The sequence below is a fragment of the Malaclemys terrapin genome, chromosome 8 (genome assembly GCF_027887155.1).
Source record: "Malaclemys terrapin pileata isolate rMalTer1 chromosome 8, rMalTer1.hap1, whole genome shotgun sequence".
NCBI lineage: Eukaryota > Metazoa > Chordata > Testudines > Emydidae > Malaclemys > Malaclemys terrapin.
In genome coordinates this window covers 75447282-75464389 of record NC_071512.1, presented here as the reverse complement: position 1 = coordinate 75464389, position 17108 = coordinate 75447282, and the positions used below count along the sequence as shown (strand labels likewise).

Below are 17108 nucleotides of genomic sequence, written 5' to 3'. Positions count from 1 at the left end.
TGACTTGTGCATGCACCCTACACAGCCTCGTGCCCCGCACTGAGGCTACATCTGACTGGACGGGTGAATCACCCTTAGTTCCTTTTCATCAGCCTCAGCCTGAGATGGAGCTCTAGCGTGTCCACCTTGAGTGTGCCTCATCTATTAAAATTTTATTGTTAGTTTAGCTTAGTATAGCTGTTTAGTTTAGTTTTACATTTTTTTTTCTCCTTCCTTTCGGAAGGTTTCCTTTCCTGGGGAGGATATGCTCAGCTCTTTTAAATGATGCCTCACTTGCCGAGAGGCCAACCCGGCTAGCAATGACCACTCCAAGTGTGTTCGCTGCCTGGAAGACTTGCACATCTCACTGGAGCGTAACTTCTGTTTAGCCCTTAAATGCAGGGTGAAGAAGAACTGGAAGATCAAGCTGAGGCTTATGATGGCATGTTCTCTTTTATCTGCTTCAGAGGCAGGTCAGGAGACTTCCCCTCAAGTACATCAGTCTCCATACACATCCAGTGCCCTGTCAACCTCAGTTCATCACTCCCCCAGAAAAGGGAAGGTTTCTGAGACCTCCAGAAGCCCCAGGAAGAGGAACTCCAACTCACCTTGCAGGGAGTCTCTTCCTAAAAGACATCAATCTCCCACTGGGTCAATGGTGTCAGAATTGTCGACCTCTCTGCCCAGTACCATTCAGGCTACAGGCTACCCCGGCAGTACCAGTGGAGCCAGGAAACCCCATAGCTCTTCTAAGAACAAACTCAGCTCCAAGCAAGCTTTAGTACCATCTGGGCATGTCAGAGATGGCAAGGAGAGACATTCCTCCAGCCGGTATAACTGGACACAACCCTACCTCCAGTACTGCCCCATGACAGGTCCCTTGGTATGCTGTAAGTCGAAGCATCTGCCTCTGTCTGTGCCCTTGTTGGAGCAATCCAAACCTTTGGTACTGTCCACTTTGAGAGAGATCATCACGTTGGTACCAATGCTTTATTCGGTACCTCAAGAATTTAGGTACTTGAAGGACTTGACTGTAGCAGAGGAACAGGAATCGCTGCTGATCATGGGCACCAAATGCCTCTTGGCACCAAGTCCCGCTCGGTCACTGGACATTCATATGTCACCAGTACTGCCTGACTCCTCGCACTGTTTTCAGCTGGGGCTCTTCCTCCTCATAGTTCAATGGAAGATGAAGGGGACCTCCAATGAGTCCATTCAGCCTCTCATATTTCGGTGTAGGGCTCTCCCACCCACCTTTATAGGAACCCATTCTATGTTAGTCATAGAGACAAGGAGGAAGCCTGGGGAGGTCACCACAGATGGTGGGAACAATCCTGGATGCCACCTCCTCTCCCATATGGAGCCCCACAATGGCCATACTGGGATCCCTGGGCTACCTGCAAACAGAAATTTTCTGGGGCTCTGCACCTAGCCTACCGGGATGATAGGGAAACACAATCTTTGCCACCTCAAACCATTTCCTTGCAGGAAAAGACGGAACACAAAGCTAGGACAGATAAGGAGACCACCCCTCAAACTACCATTTCCTTGTACATAAGAACGGCCATACTGGGTCAGACCAAAGGTCCATCTAGCCCAGTATCCTGTCTTCCAACAGTGGCCAATGCCAGCTGCCTCAGAGGTAATGAACAGAACAGGTAATCACCAAGTGATCCATCCCCTGTCACCCATTCCCAGCTTCTGGCAAACAGAGATTAGGGACGTCATCTCTGTCCATCCTGGCTAATAGCCATTAATGGACCTATCATCCATGAACGTATTTAGTTCTTTTTTGAACACTGTTATAGTCTTGGCCTTCACAACATTCTCTGGCAAGGGGTTCCACAGGTTGACTGTGCATTGTGTGAAGAAATATTTCCTTTTGTTTATTTTGAACCTGCTGCTTATTAATTTCATTTAGTGACGCCTAGTTCTTGTATAATGAGAAGAGTAAATAACACTTCCTTATTTATTTTCTCCATGACAGTCAGGGTTTTATAGATCTCTATCCTATCCCCCTTTAGTCTTCTCTTTTCCAAACTGAAAAGTCCCAGTCTTATTAATCTCTTCTCACATGGAAGCTGTCCCATAATCCTAATTATTTTTGTTGTCCTTTTTCTGAATCTTTTCCAATTCCAATATATCTTTTTTGAGATGGGGCAGCCACAACCACATCTGCAATATTCAAGATGTGGGCGTACCATGGATTTGTGTAGAGACAATATGATATTTTCTGTCTTATTATCAATCCCTTTCTTAATGATTACCAACATTCTGTTCGCTTTTTTGACTGCTGCTGCACATCGAGTGGATGTTTTCAGAGACCTATCCACAATGATGCAAAAATCTCTTTCTTGAGTGGTTACAGCTAATTTAGACCCCATCATTTTATATGTATAGTTGGGATTATGTTTTCCAATGTGCATTACTTTGCATTTATCAACACTGAATTTCATCTGCCATTTTGTTGCCCAGTCACCCAGTTTTGTGAGATCCTTTTGTAAGTCTTCGCGGTCTGCTTTGGATTTAACTATCTTGAGTAGTTTTGTATCATTGGCAAATTTTTCCACCTCACTGTTTACCCCTTTTTCCAGATCATTTATGAATATGTTGAATAGTACTGGCCCCAGTACAGACCCCTGGGGACACCACTATTTACCTCTCTCCATTCTGAAAACTGACCATTTATTCCTGCCCTTTGTTGCCTATCTTTTAACAAGTACTCACCAGATGAAGTGGTAATACCCTCTCCTCCATCAATGGCTGATGAATTTAGACATTCCAAGATGTCATTTAAATGAGTGACAGACTCCCTTCAGATACTGCTAGTCTGATTTTATTTTTGATAACATCTTCACAATTCCCATTCTTCAATACTGGTCCTCCAAGGTACACAATTTTTTCCCATGTGTTCTGGTTTTTTGTCTCTGAGTTTGATCTTTAGTTCTTTCTCTTGTCTTCCAGTTGCCATAATTTTTCTCTTCTCCATGCTGTTCGTCAATCTGAATTTTTTGCTTTCCTGATCTACCTTGTCAATTACTATCTGTAAATCCTCCTTGGCAGGGCCGGCTCTAGGTTTTTTGCCACCCCAAGCAAAATTCTGGCTGCCCCCCACCCCAGCCCTGGGCTCTCACCCCCTAGCCCCCTGCCGCCTCAGTCCTGGGCTCTCTCTTTCCCCCCCCCACCCGCACCCCCTGCCGCCCCAGCCCTGAGCTCCCCCCCACCAGTGCTGACTCCACCCGCTCCCCCCCTCGCCTCCAGCCAGTCCGGCTCTGGCAGGGTCGGGGTAAGCAGCGGGGCTCCCGGGCCGCGCCTCAGCCCAGGGTCCCTCCAGCCAGGGCTCCTGCCTCCAGGACCGGCCAGGACCCAGGAGAGCAGAGCCGGGGGACCGCCCCGGCAGGGGGCTGAGGAGCCGGGGCAGGGCAGTCCCAGAGGGAGCGGAGTCCCAGAGAGCTGGATGCTGGCCCCACATGGCAGCGCCACGCCCTCTATGGCCCCGCTGCTGCTGCTGCTTCTGGCTGCCCTGCCACAGTCCCTGGGTGGCTCGGGCCGCTTCCCCCAGCCCCTGCTGTGGCGCTGGGGCGCGGCAGCCCTGCGGCACCCGCAGGTGGCTCCAAGTGCCCCGTGGGGCGGCCCCCCGCCCGAGTGTCCCCTGCTCGGAGCCTGCCCGGCCCAGCCACAAGATGCGGGTGCCCCCTGCACACCACGCGCTGCTGCTGCCAGGGCCGGCTCTAGGCTTTTGCTGCCGGAAGCAAAAAAAAAAATGGCCAGAATGCCGCCCTTGAAAATGTGCCACCCCAAGCAGGTGCTTGGTTTGCTGGTGCCTAGAGCCCTGCTCCTTGGTCAATATTGTCTGCGAATCTAAGGTTATGCATTATCCTAAAACGTAACATGACTCCTCCTGTTTCATCTTTCAGTACTACACTAATTACGGCTTCCAGTACCAAGTTGAACAAAACTGATTATGGTGTGTATCCTTGCCTCACTCCTACGGTTGTCCTGATCCACTCTGCTTCATGTCTACTCTTACTGCACTCATCAACTTGCTGTAGAAGTTTCTTTGAGATGCCAAATATTGTCATAAGTTGCCATAACTGTTTCTGCCAAGTGCTGTCAAAAGCCTGTTTTGAAGTCTATACAGTTGTTGTAACAGGTTTGGTTGTGTTCTAAGTACCTCTCCTATATCTATCTTATCATAAATAACAGATCTACTGTACATTGTTCTGATCTAAATCTGGTCTGGTCCTTTTCAAGTGCCATTTCCATACACCTCTTTGATCTCTGCAATGTCTTGGTGAATGCTTTTCCCAGCACAGTCAATAAGCTGAGCCCTCTGTAGTTCTTGCATTCACTCTTATCTCCTTTTGTATAGATTGGTATTACTGTTGCTTTCCCCCATTCGCTCAGCCCTTGTTTAAGTTTGTAAATCTTGTAGAATAGCTTGTGCATTGCCTTTACCATGTGTTGCTTGCTTGCTTGCAGCAGCTTTTGGTTATGTTGTCGCTTCCCTGGCTCCTTTTTCTTTTTGAAACTTTCCATTGGGATACTTACTACTTCTTCTAAGAATTCCAGTATTTTCTCTCCCTCATTTGTGCTGGGAAGCTTGTTCAGGACCATTTCATCTTCTGTGTTCTGCACATTGTATGGCTCTTCAGAATATTTTTCCATCACTTATTCTTTGCTTGTTAATCCTCAGTTATGTATCCACACTTGTGTTTCACCACTGACATCTGCAATTCATATGTCTTACACAGTTCTCTTATCTTGCAATACAACCCTTGTGTTGCATTTCTCTTTGTATATTCTTCTGCTTCTTTACAGTTTTCACTTATCCAGTTGTTCCTGTTGGTCTTTGCTTTCTGTTTTATCTCTAGTCAGCCTATTGTACTAGCTCTTAAACTCTCCATCCTCCTCTTTATTCTCCTTCAGCTTCCTACACTTGTCACTCATTTGCAGTATTTAATACATTTTCTATCTTTCTTTCTTAGTTTTGGCCTTATAGCCCAACATTTGTTCAGCCACTCTTGTAATCCCATTTTTTACACTGTTCCATGTCTCTTCAATGTTCATTTATTATTTTACCAGATGTATGATGATTTTCTGCATGGCTTCTCTGTATCCTTTCCTCATACCTGTCTCTTTCATTTTGTCCACATCATAGATCTTAGTTCTTGGCACTTTTTTTTTCATCCCAATTGATGCCAGCACTAACTTATGATCAACTGCAAATGATCTGCACAACAACAACAATTGATTTCCACCTGTGATTCACAAATACAAAGTCTATCATGACAGGTTTCAGAGTAGCAGCCGTGTTAGTCTGTATCCGCAAAAAGAAGAACAGGAGTACTTGTGGCACCTTAGAGACTAACAAATTTATTAGAGCATAAGCTTTCGTGGACTACAGCCCACTTCTTCGGATGCATAATTACCCATCAGGTGATTGTCACGCTGTCTGGAGTGGTTCACGACCATGAGTGCCAACCTCAGGGCAAACTGTCAAGAAACAGGGCAAGGGTCCCAAATTTGGGGAAATCGATAATTAGATTTCACCAACCCAGTAACAAATGTGAACTCCTAAAGCACTATAACAGCCTTACAGAGTCACAGACAGTCTCCTTGGGCCTTCCAGTCCATCTTGCCACCCAGGCAAGCTGGACTTAGTGATAGTACACCAAAGATCACAAAATATTCAGGTTTCTCCCAGTCCCAGGTCACTTTGTACTTTAGATATCTCATCAAAGACAACACTTGTAGCCCTCCTGTAATAAACTAACTAAAGATTTATTAACTAAAAAATAAATGAGAGAGTTATTACAAGATTAAGAACAAAAGAACGGGCATACTGGGTCAGATCAAAGGTCCATCTAGCCCAGTATCCTGTCTTCTGACAGTGGCCAATGTCAGGTGCCCCAGAGGGAATGAACAGAACAGGTAATAATCAAGTGATCCATCCCCTGTCGCCCATTCCCAGCTTCTGGCAAACAGAGGCTAGGGACACCATCCCTGCCCATCCTGGCTAATAGCCATTGATGGACCTATCCTCCATGAATTTATCTAGTTCCTTTTTGAACCCTGTTATAGTCTTGGCCTTCACAACATCCTCTGGCAAAGAGTTCCACAGGTTGACTGTGTGTTGTGTGAAGAAATACTTCCTTTTGTTTATTTTAAACCTGCTGCCTATTAATTTCACTTGGTGACCCCTAGTTCTTGTGTTATGAGAAGGAGTAAATAACACTTCCAAGTAAACTTATATACACAAATGAGTTACAGTCTATGGTTCCAAAAGGTGACCAGGTTGTAGTAATCTATCCACTGTGAAGATGTTTTAGGTTGACCATGGAGATCTGTGTTTCTGTTTCATAGTTCTCGCCCTGTCATAGTCCAAACAGCAAAAAAGAGAGGAAAAATTTTCTTGTCAGCTATTCTTATTTCCTTCTTCCAGAATTCATGCTGATGGGATGAGCCCTTTTGCATGTAGCGGCTTCATGGGTGTAAAGGGGGCAATTAACAAAGTCTTTGTATTGTGATGTCCCACAATCGCCCATTTAGTTTTGATATCCGCCTTGATGAGCAGATTCAGTTTCAGAACAAACTTTTTTTTGTTTTATAAAGCAAAAACCTAATTATTATCTTATACCGTGTAATAAATAGAGAATTTTTTCACTTGACCAGAGCTCGGAGAGCCTACTATAAGTGAGATTAATGCATACAGCAATTAACAGGTGTTTCATAAATTCTAAACACATTGTTACAAATTTAATACCCATTTTAAACATACTAAAGCACAGGTGAAACAGACTAGTTTCCAGCAATTAATTTGTCAGTGCGCGGCTGAGGCCTAAAGCCTTGGCAAGAGCTGACACCTGGTTTGCCAGTGTCACCGTGATAATCCATGTCCACATCCTCTGTAGTTTTCTTTGTTGAAATAGCATGTTTGTTATCACCAGGTTGTTGCTTACGCAGAGATTTAGGGCTTGTCTACACCTGTTGCAGTAAATACACTTGTCCAATTTAACTGTTATTCTGAAGATTAATTAAGACCGTATTCTATCTATTTGATAGAACATTCAATTAAAAGCAATTGCTGAAAGCAGCACAATAACACAAATTAAGTGGAGACCATCCAGACTCCTTGGAGATTTACAGTATAATCCATTTGGGTTAGAAAGAATGGCTTTTGTAAATAGGGAGAGTAAGAAAAGTAACTTTGGGGAAAGGCTTGAGAGGAACACATAGTTTTCTATTTAAATCCTGCAGAGCCGTGTTTGGGACTCTGATAATGTTGATATATATGGAAAAATGATTTTTCCAAATTATTAATATTTTAAATGCACAAGTCAAAGATAGGGTCCCCCTGCCTCCTTACACATGTGTGCGTTGCATTATATAGTGTTAATTGTGTAATGTCCGCAAAAAGAACAGGAGTACTTGTGGCCAGGGCCGGCTCCAGGCACCAGCTGAGCAAGCTGGTGCTTGGGGCGGCAGCTTGTAGGAGGCGGCATTCCGCCCAATCCCAGGGCGGCACGGCCGCTTTTTTTGTTTGTTTTGTTTTGTTTGTTGTTGTTCCGCTCCAGCTGCCCTATAGGGGGCGGCGGCGCAGAAGACGGGAGCGCCCTGCAGCAAGCCCAGCAGGGCAGCCCGCATCCTTCCCTCCCAGCCCTCCGGAGCGGTGTGGAGCCCTCCCGGCAGGGGGCACGGCGGGAGAGGCTGCGTGGCAGCGCCCTGCTGAAGCCCTGGCCGCCCCCCTTCTCTCTCTCCCCCTGCTGCCTTCCCCTGCCCCCGCTAGCCGGGGTACATCTGCAGGGCAGGGAGTCCCCCTGCACCCTGGCTCCGGCCGCGCTGCAGGGGTTTTTTTGGCTTTGCTGTTCTGGCCGCTGCGGTTTTTTTTTTTTTTTTTTTGCTTGGGGTGGCCAGAAAGCCAGAGCCGGCCCTGCTTGTGGGACCTTAGAGACTAACAAATTTATTTGAGCATAAGCTTTCATGGGCTACAGCCCACTTCTTCGGATGCATAGAATGGAACATATATTGAGGAGATATATATACACATACAGAGAGCATGAAAAGGTGGGAGTAGTCTTACCAACTCTGAGAGGCCAGTTAAGTAAGAGAAAAAAAACTTTTGAAGTGATAATCAAGATAGCCCAGTACAGACAGTTTGATAAGAAGTGTGAGAATACTTACATGGGGAGATAGATTCAATGTTTGTAATGGCTCAGCCATTCCCAGTCTCTGTTCAAGCCTAAGTTGATTGTATTTAGTTTGCATATCAATTCAAGTTCAGCAGTTGTCAGACTTGAATCATTATCATTTATACTATAGCTTCTACTCTCTCAGCACACCTATGATGCTCATATTTGTGTATTGAAGTCTTGCAATTGCAGTCTTGTACTATTCAGTTTTGTTCTGAGGGACCTAGAAGCTGGGTCATATGCACAAGACTATCCTTCTCTGAAGCTGTCAGTGCTAGAGTTTCTGTTTAATCTATGGCCTTCCTCACCCACCTAAAAAAACAAGAACAGAAAAGCATTCCAGCTGTTAAATTTGGTGCTTACAAACAGAAATCTGCTAACATAGCATATATGGACCAGTTTGAATTCAGGATAAAGTACAAGAAGTCTCCTTTTGGTTCGTTTAACAAGTTGATTACTGCTGGAAGAATGAATTTAAAGAGCTTAGTCATGAGTTTGCTTTTTCAGATAAGTGTCAGTAAATGGGACAGCTATCAAGGTATGTTAATTTTATGTTTTAACTACTTTGTCATTATAAAAAAATGAAGCACTGATTGCACCAAAAATATTTTCCTCCTTCCCTATGTATACTTTTGCTGTCTATATTAAAAACAAGTCATTCCATGAGCTGATAGATATAATATACAAATGAAATGTCTTTATAGTACAAGAACTTCTGTATGTCATTCAGAATTTCCTTGGAAATATACCATCTTGCACTTAAGATGGTATATTCTAAATTGTGGTATCAGTCAGAATGGTAATCACAAATGTAATATATATTTCTTTTTTTCAGGACAGTATCCACCTTCCATGCCTTGGTGGTTGGTGCTTTTTGTGTATATATCTTGTTGTATGATGAAGCTGTTAATGCTGACCATGTCTGGTAAGACAAGTTATATCAAACTGACTTTAAGAATATGACTTTTTTCTTTGTTCCCATTTTCCCACATCTTTGTCTCCCAATGTTGCTATCGTGTTAGAGTATTAACTAGCTAAATTAGCACTCAGTTTCTCTTAAAATGTGGAGGGCCATTTATATGTGTGTCCTGATTATCTGGTAAAATCCAAATTATTTTGCCAATTAAAATGCCATTATAAGCCTACTGTATAACAGTTTCTACGAAGTAGTATGAACGGTTAGACATACATTTCTCAGGACAGTTAATTGAAATTCAATCTCCAATTTTAATGCACAGCTCTGAAAATACAACCATAAACAATCAAAAAGGTGACTGCAGATTTAACATCATTTGTATCTATTTACTGTTTTGCTTGAAAAGTGAAACAGCAAAGATATAAAATTTTTATTAAAGTTAATGTTAAAAAAATTATATAATACACTGGTTGGGAAAAGAGTTAGTTTTTAAAAGTCATATGATACATAGTGTACATAATCAGCAATAACCCAGATTTAGGTGAATAGATTTAACAATACAGTTTAGATATTAGAATCTGAATACTTGGGTACATCACTTATGAAAAGTTGTACAGAGATTTGGTTGTGGAAAGCAAAATATATCAATGAGTGGAGATTGTCCCTTAGTAATTGAGAATTAGGTTGGTTGCACACTCTGAATGTCTGTAGGGGGGAAAAATATGACCAAAAGTTAGATGAGATTTTAAGTGTAAAATGAAGACACTATATCAGTTTTTCTTCAGCTCCCCACCCGCTCTGAAAAGGTTTTTCTCAATAGTGGTACAGCAGAGGTTCTCTCGCTAATAAATGCTGCTGCTCTCCTCCTGTCAATGATTTCCAGTAGTTCTTCAAACTAATTAGAAGATCTTCCTGCATTAGAACTTAAAAACTCAAAAGAAAATAAGTTTTGGTCCTTGGTGTTTGTCCCCCCCCAACAGACTTTTGCAGTATAATACAGGATTTTGTTTGAGTTGATTCATGAGATTGTTAGCAGAAAGTTTAAGCTGTTACCCTTTATTGGGACTGACTTTTTGCTTTCTTTAAAGCTATGTAAGAAGAACTTTTGATTTTACCTGTATAATTAAACTTTTTTTTTTTTAAAAGCTTTAACTCCTCTTTCCACCATAACTTTATTTTAAACTGAATCACAACATGGGAATCAGACTAAACTTAAATGCAAAAAATATTTCATCTGGTTTTAAAAGAACAGAACAAAGGTCTGCATTTCATACTGCTCAGTTGTTTACAGATCAGGGTCTGGTGTACTGAACAGGACTGGATACTATGAAGTTATGAGTTCTAATCACAGCTTTGCCACTGACTTGTTGTGTGGCTTTGGGCATGTTCTTTAATATTGCTGTGTTTGTTTTTGATTGGTAAGAATGGGATAATACTTTCACTATTTTCTCACAGGGATATTATTATAATTGTTTAGGGTTCTGTCCTGCAAGATTCTAAGCTCCCTTGATTTCCATTAGTTTCAATGGAAATTGAGAGCATGCAGCACCTTCAAGGAACAAGTCAAAATTTGAATTGCACTTTGAAGATGTAAAGTGCTAAGTATTTTTATTTTGCATAAACTGATTATTGATATTGGCCTGGAGCAGCCATTACAGAGAAAGTCCTTTGAAACCCAGTGTTCCTGGGCTCCATTGCTTTGTGGAGATGGTGCATGCGCAGTCTTGTCAGCATTAGTAGCTGCGAGAGGCTTGAGCATGCTCTGTGAGGATGAAATCTTCAGAGACTTTTAGCTGTTAAACTCTAGAAAGTCTCTACTGAGTACATGCAAACTGCAAGTTTTCAAAAGCTTGTTATAACTTGGCCAAATGCTTCCTCCCCAGCTTCACTTCCTTGCTTCTGCCACATGCCCTCTCAGTGTATAATTGTGAGTGGCTATGTGATAGTGTCCAAATCAACCCTGGCCTTCAGAATTAGTTGTGTGTAAAATCTTAGGTCCAGGGCCTTTAGGGTAGCTTCGTCTGAAATGCTTCTGGATCTATGTCTGGCCCAGCTAGGTGGGTTAACTTTCAAGGTTTTAATGCCTGGATGTGAATCTTAAACTTAATTGTCCCTGCACCGAAGAGTTTAGAATCTAATTTCAGGCATTACACATAATTAAATGTAACAAACAATAGGGATAAGTGAATGGAAAAGAGTTATAATGAAACGTCAGGTGATTATTCAACTGAGTTGTGTGTACTACTTGATGGTATAGAAGGTTCTATAGTAGTAGTTTTTCCTTTCTTCTTAATACAAGTTGTGACTTTATAGACTACTTAGGTATTGTTTTTAAGGTGATGAAAATGGGGGAGAAGTCAGCAGTTATGAGAACAGGAGAGATAAATTGGTGAGAGGAAGAAGGTCTTCAGGTCATAAGTAAATCACTAACTGACAGGAATTCATATGAAACTTCACCAATGAGCAGGCTACTCTATAACTGTCCATTATGGAAGTTTTTGAACCTTCCTTTGAAGTATGATATTAGAATAGAAAGACCACTGGTCTGATGTGATGTGGCAATTTTGTGTTTCTGTGAAAAGGAAGAACTGCAGCTCAGTCTAGACAGCTCCAGGCAGGTTGAGATGGTGGTCTTTTACTGGTTATATCTGCGCTTGCATATTGCTGCCTGATTCAGTAGCTATATATTACCTCCTTGGCAATATGTGAATCTTGTCCTACTGGTTCCCCAGGGAAATATCTTGTTCTTTTTGCTAAACTGAATCATTGTCAGTCTTAGTAACTTCCTTGGATCTGAAATCAGGCTACAAATGGCCTGATACCTTTCCTTAACCTTCCTGTCCTAGGAGATGGGTCAGCAAACCCAAAGAGCATTAGTGAGACTGTAGATTCCAACCTTTCAGACTGTGAGATCACCCTTCCTCACCCAGGAATTATGATAGGGAATTGCCTGCCAGATACTAGCAGGACTGGGAGCGACAACCTTTGACATCGCATCCATATTGGCCTTCCTCTAGGTATTACCCTAAATTTAAAAGGATTGAAGAAAAGCAGCCACAAAGAGAACCTTTTCCCAGAAGGGTCCAAGGGAAATGTCCTGTACCTCAGTGGTTCTCAAAGCCAGTCCGCTGCTTGTTCAGGGAAAGCCCCTGCCGGGCCGGGCCGGTTTGTTTACCTGCCACGGCTCCCACTCGCCGCGGTTCGCTGCTCCAATGGGGGCTGCGGGAAGTGGTGCAGGCCAAGGGATGTGGGAACCCCCAACCCTCTCACCCACCTTGCCTCAGTGACTACTGCCAGTCGTCATCTAGCCCCCACTCACTGGGGCAAACTGCAGTCTGTCATGGCCACTCATCATCAGCATGGGGGTTTGGACCAGCTGCCTCTGCCTAACCCCAGGCTGCACCTTTGCAGCCCCAGTACCTTCTTTAGGCCTTTAGCAAGGCCTACATCCTGGGGATTTGCCAGGCTGGAGCTCCCCAGCTCCTCTTGCCTTTCCCCAATCCTGCTCTATTCCCAGTACCCTAAGCTCCTAGGCAGTCAGGTCCTTCTCTCGCCACAACTAGAGAGAGACTGACTTAGCACCTGGCTCACAGCCCTTTTATAGGGCCAGCTGTGGCCTGACTGGGGCATGGCCTCAGCTGTGGCTGCTTCCCCAATCAGCCTAGCCTTTCCTTTTAGGAGCGCTACAAGGCCCAACTTTAGGGTTACCATATTTCAGCGAGCAAAAAAGAGGATGGGAGAAGCCCCGCCCTAGCCCCGCCCCTGCCCCTCCCACTTCCCGCCCCCCCTGACCTCCCAACCCTCCCCCCGTTCCTTGTCCCCTGACTACCCCCTCCTGGGACCCCTGCCCCTAACTGCCCCCCAGGACTATCTAAGCCTCCCTGCCTCTTGTCCCCTGACTGCCCCAACCTTTATCCACACCCCCACCCCCAGACAGACCCCTGGGACTCCCACGCCCCATCCAACCACTCCCCACCCCCTGACAGCCCCCCCCAGAACTCCCAACCCATCTAAACCCCTCTGCTCCCTGTCCCGACTGCTCCGATCCCTCTCCCCACTCCTGCCCCCTGACAGCTCCCCCCCAGAACTCCCAACCCATCTAAACCCCTCTGCTCCCTGTCCCCTGACTGCTCCGATCCCTCTCCGCACTCCTGCCCCCTGACAGCCCCCCCCAGAACTCCCAACCCATCTAAACCCCTCTGCTCCCTGTCCCCTGACTGCTCCGATCCCTCTCCCCACTCCTGCCCCCTGACAGCTCCCCCCCAGAACTCCCAGCCCCCTACCCCCCCGCTCCTTGTCCCCTGACTGCCCCCTCCTGGGACCCCTGCTCCTAACTTCCCTCCAGAACCCCACCCCCTACCTAAGACTCCCTGTTCCTTGTCCCCTAACTGCCCCCTCCTAAGACCCCCCCCAACTGCCCACCAGGACCCTACCCCCTACCTGTACCCTGACTGCCCAAAACTTTCTCCACTCCCCCCCAAAAGCCCCCCCCCCGTTTCTTGACTGCCCCCTCCAGAACCTCCCTGCCCCTTCTCCTGCCCCCCTTACCCTGCTGCTCAGAACAGGGTGTTGGGCTCTGTGCGAGCCGGACACGTGGCTAAGCTCCCCAGCACAACAAAACCCGGTCCCTGGCCCTGCACAACAAAACCCGGTCCCTGGCCCGGACCGGGTTGCAGGGGAGAGCTGCCCTTGTATCAGCACAAAGTGCTCTCGCTCCCGTTTTGCTACGCTGCATGGCAGTAACCGCTCCCAGTTGCAAAAGGGGAGGGCTGCACTTTGTGCTGAGACACTTGCTCAGAATGCAGGGCGGAGCTCCTCTCCAGCTGCTCCGGAGTCCAGCCCGGGACTTTCCTGCAGCCCTCCCAGCCGCTCCGGGGGAGGGGGGAAATCCCGGACATTGTGAGTGCTTTACAAATTCCCCCCGGACACTATTTTTAGCACAAAAAGGAGGACATGTCCGGGTAAATCCGGACGAATGGTAACCCTACCCAACTTAAATGTATGCCCCAAATTAAAAAACACAGTAAAAGAATTAAAAAAGAGCCACCGTGGCTCAACAACCATGTAAAAGAAGCCATGAGAGATAAAAAGGCATCTTTTAAAAAGTGGAAGTCAAATCCTAATGAGGTAAATAGAAAGGAACATAAATCCTGCCAAATTAAGTGTAAAAATGTAATAAGAAAAGCTAAAAAGGAGTTTGAAGAACAGCTAGCCAAAACCTCAAAAGGTAATATGAAAATGTTTTCTAAGTACATCAGAAACAGGAAGCCTGCTAAACAACCAGTGGGGCCCCTGGACGATCGAGATAAAAAAGGAGCACTTAAAGACGATAAAGTCATTGCAGAGAAACTAAATGAATTCTTTGCTTCAGTCTTCATGGCTGAGGATGTTAGGGAGATTCCCAAACCTGAGCTGTCCTTTGAAGGTGACAAATCTGAGGAATTGTCACAGACTGAAGTGTCTTTAAAGGAGGTTTTAGAATTAATTGATAAACTTAACAGTAACAAGTCACTGGGACCAGATGGCATTCACCTAAGAGTTCTGAAAGACCGCAATTTCACATTTGAGTAACTATTAACTATGGTTTGTAACCTGTCCTTTAAATCAGCTTCTGTACCCAGTGATGGGAAGATAGCTAATGTAATGCCAATATTTAAAAAGGGCTCTAGAGGTGATCCCGGCAATTACAGACCAGTAAGTCTAACATCAGTACCAGGCAAATTAGTTGAAACAATAGTAAAGAATAAAATTGTCAGACACATAGAAGAACATAACTTGTTGGGCAAAAGTCAATATGGTTTCTGTAAAGGGAAATCATGTCTTACTAATCTATTAGAGTTCTTTGAAGGGGTCAACAAACATGTGGACAAGGGGGATCCAGTGGACATAGTGTACTTAGATTTCCAAAAAGCCTTTGACAAGGTCCCTCACCAAAGGCTCTTACGTAAATTAAGTTGTCATGGGATAAGAGGGAAGATCCTTTCATGGATTGAGAACCGGTTAAAAGACAGGGAATAAATGGTAGGAATAAATGGTAAATTTTCACAATGGAGAATGGAGAGAGGTAACTAGTGGTGTTCACCAAGGGTCAGTCCTAGGACCAATCATATTCAACTTATTCATAAATGATCTGGAGAAAGGGAGTGAGGTGGCAAAGTTTTCAGACTATACTAAACTGCTCAAGATAGTTAAGACCAAAGCAGACTGTGACGAACTTCAAAAAGATCTCAAAAAACTAAGTGATTGGGCAACAAAATGGCAAATGAAATTTAATATGGATAAATGCAAAGTAATGCACATTGGAAAAAATAACCCCAACTATATATAGAATATGATGGGGGCTAATTTAGCTATAATTAATCAGAAAAGAGATCTTGGAGTCATCATGGATAGTTCTCTGAAGATGTCCACGCAGTGTGCAGCGGCAGTCAAAAAAGCAAACAGGATGTTAGGAATGATTAAAAAAGGGATAGAGAATAAGACAGAGAATATCTTATTGCCCTTATATAAATCCATGATACACCCACATATTGAATACTATGTACAGATGTGGTCTCCTCATCTCGAAAAAGATATACTGGCATTAGAAAAGTTTCAGAGAAGGGCAACTAAAAGGATTAGGTGTTTGGAACGGGACCTATATGAGGAGAGATTAAAGAAGCTAGGACTTTTCAGCTTGGAAAAGAGGAGACTAAGGGGAGATATGATAGAGGTTTATAAATCATGAGTGGTGGGGAGAAAGTGAATAAGGAAAAGTTATTTACTTGTTCCCATAATATAAGAATTAGGGGCCACCAAATGAAATTAATGGGCAGCAGGTTTAAAACAAATAAAAGGAAGTTCTTCTTCATACAGCGCACAGTCAACCTGTGGCACTCCTTGTCTGAGGAGGTTGTGAAGGCTAGGACTATAACAGGGTTTAAAAGAGAACTAGATAAATTCATGGAGGTTAAGTCCATTAATGGCTATTAGCCAGGATGGGTAAGGAATGGTGTCCCTAGCCTCTGAGTGTCAGAGGGTGGAGATGGATGGCAGGAAAGAGATCATTTGATCACTACCTGTTAGGTTCATTCCCTCTGGGGCACCTGGCATTGGCCACTGTCGGGAGACAGGATACAGATGGACCTTTGGTCTGACCCAATATGGCCATTCTTATGTTCTTATGTACTAGAGTTTAGAGAGAAGAGCCATGCTAGTGTGCTTTTATGGATTCTATAAAAAACTCAAATAAATATGAAGCTAAACAACTGTCACTAATTTACTTCTAATTTCCCTAATCAAATGTAAAACAATGCAATGATCAAATCAAGGTTACTATCAAAATTCTATCAAAATTTAATCAGTAGATCAATTATTCAGTTTATCTGGCTTGTCAATTACTACAATGAGTAATTAAATCAACTTGTAAGGTTAACACAAGAATTACTTTAATAATTCAATGAAAAATTAAGAAGAAATGCCTTTCCTTTAATCTGACCAAGTGAGCTAAGAGGCTACTAAAATCAGAAGCTGACTCTTGCCTTTACTTTAAGGAAGTACAACAGAGGAGAGTTTTTTGTCCCAGAAGAAAGGTACTTGGAAATACTACAGGAGAAACCATGGCAAACAGTGATGGTCTTCCTCAAGTTGATGAGCCCTATGGATTCTGAAACATGTGTAACTCTACATGCAGATCTAAAGATAAGACCTCTTCAGTATTAGCTAGCAAGACTGTATGTTAATGAAATGACCTGCCCAATGTTCCTATCCTTCATATGGTGGACTTAACATCACACTGTCTTAAAAAAAGTTGTATTCAACTCCCCAGCTCAGTCAGCTGTAGTCACCTCTGACCCTTCCAAATTGCTGGAGGTCTCTTTACAAGAATTTGACAATTCACGGTATCTGGAATTTTTGAGAGAAAAATTTCCATTCCAAAATACACCTCTACCCTGACATAACACGACCTGATATAACACGAATTGGGATATAATGTGGTAAAGCAGTGCTCCGGGAGGGAGAGGAAGGGAGGCTGCGCACTC

General features: G+C 44.0%; 1 protein-coding gene across 4 annotated transcripts in view; it reads left to right on the top strand.

Annotated features, from left to right (window-relative positions):
* Window positions 1-17108, top strand: part of TLCD4 (TLC domain containing 4) — a 97749-nt gene that overhangs the window by 47822 nt on the left and 32819 nt on the right. For all 4 annotated transcript variants that reach the window (XM_054038346.1, XM_054038344.1, XM_054038345.1 and 1 more), the window contains exon 3: window positions 9007-9096. In XM_054038346.1, the coding sequence (XP_053894321.1) occupies window positions 9007-9096 (90 nt within the window). The remainder of the gene's footprint in view (window positions 1-9006; window positions 9097-17108) is intronic.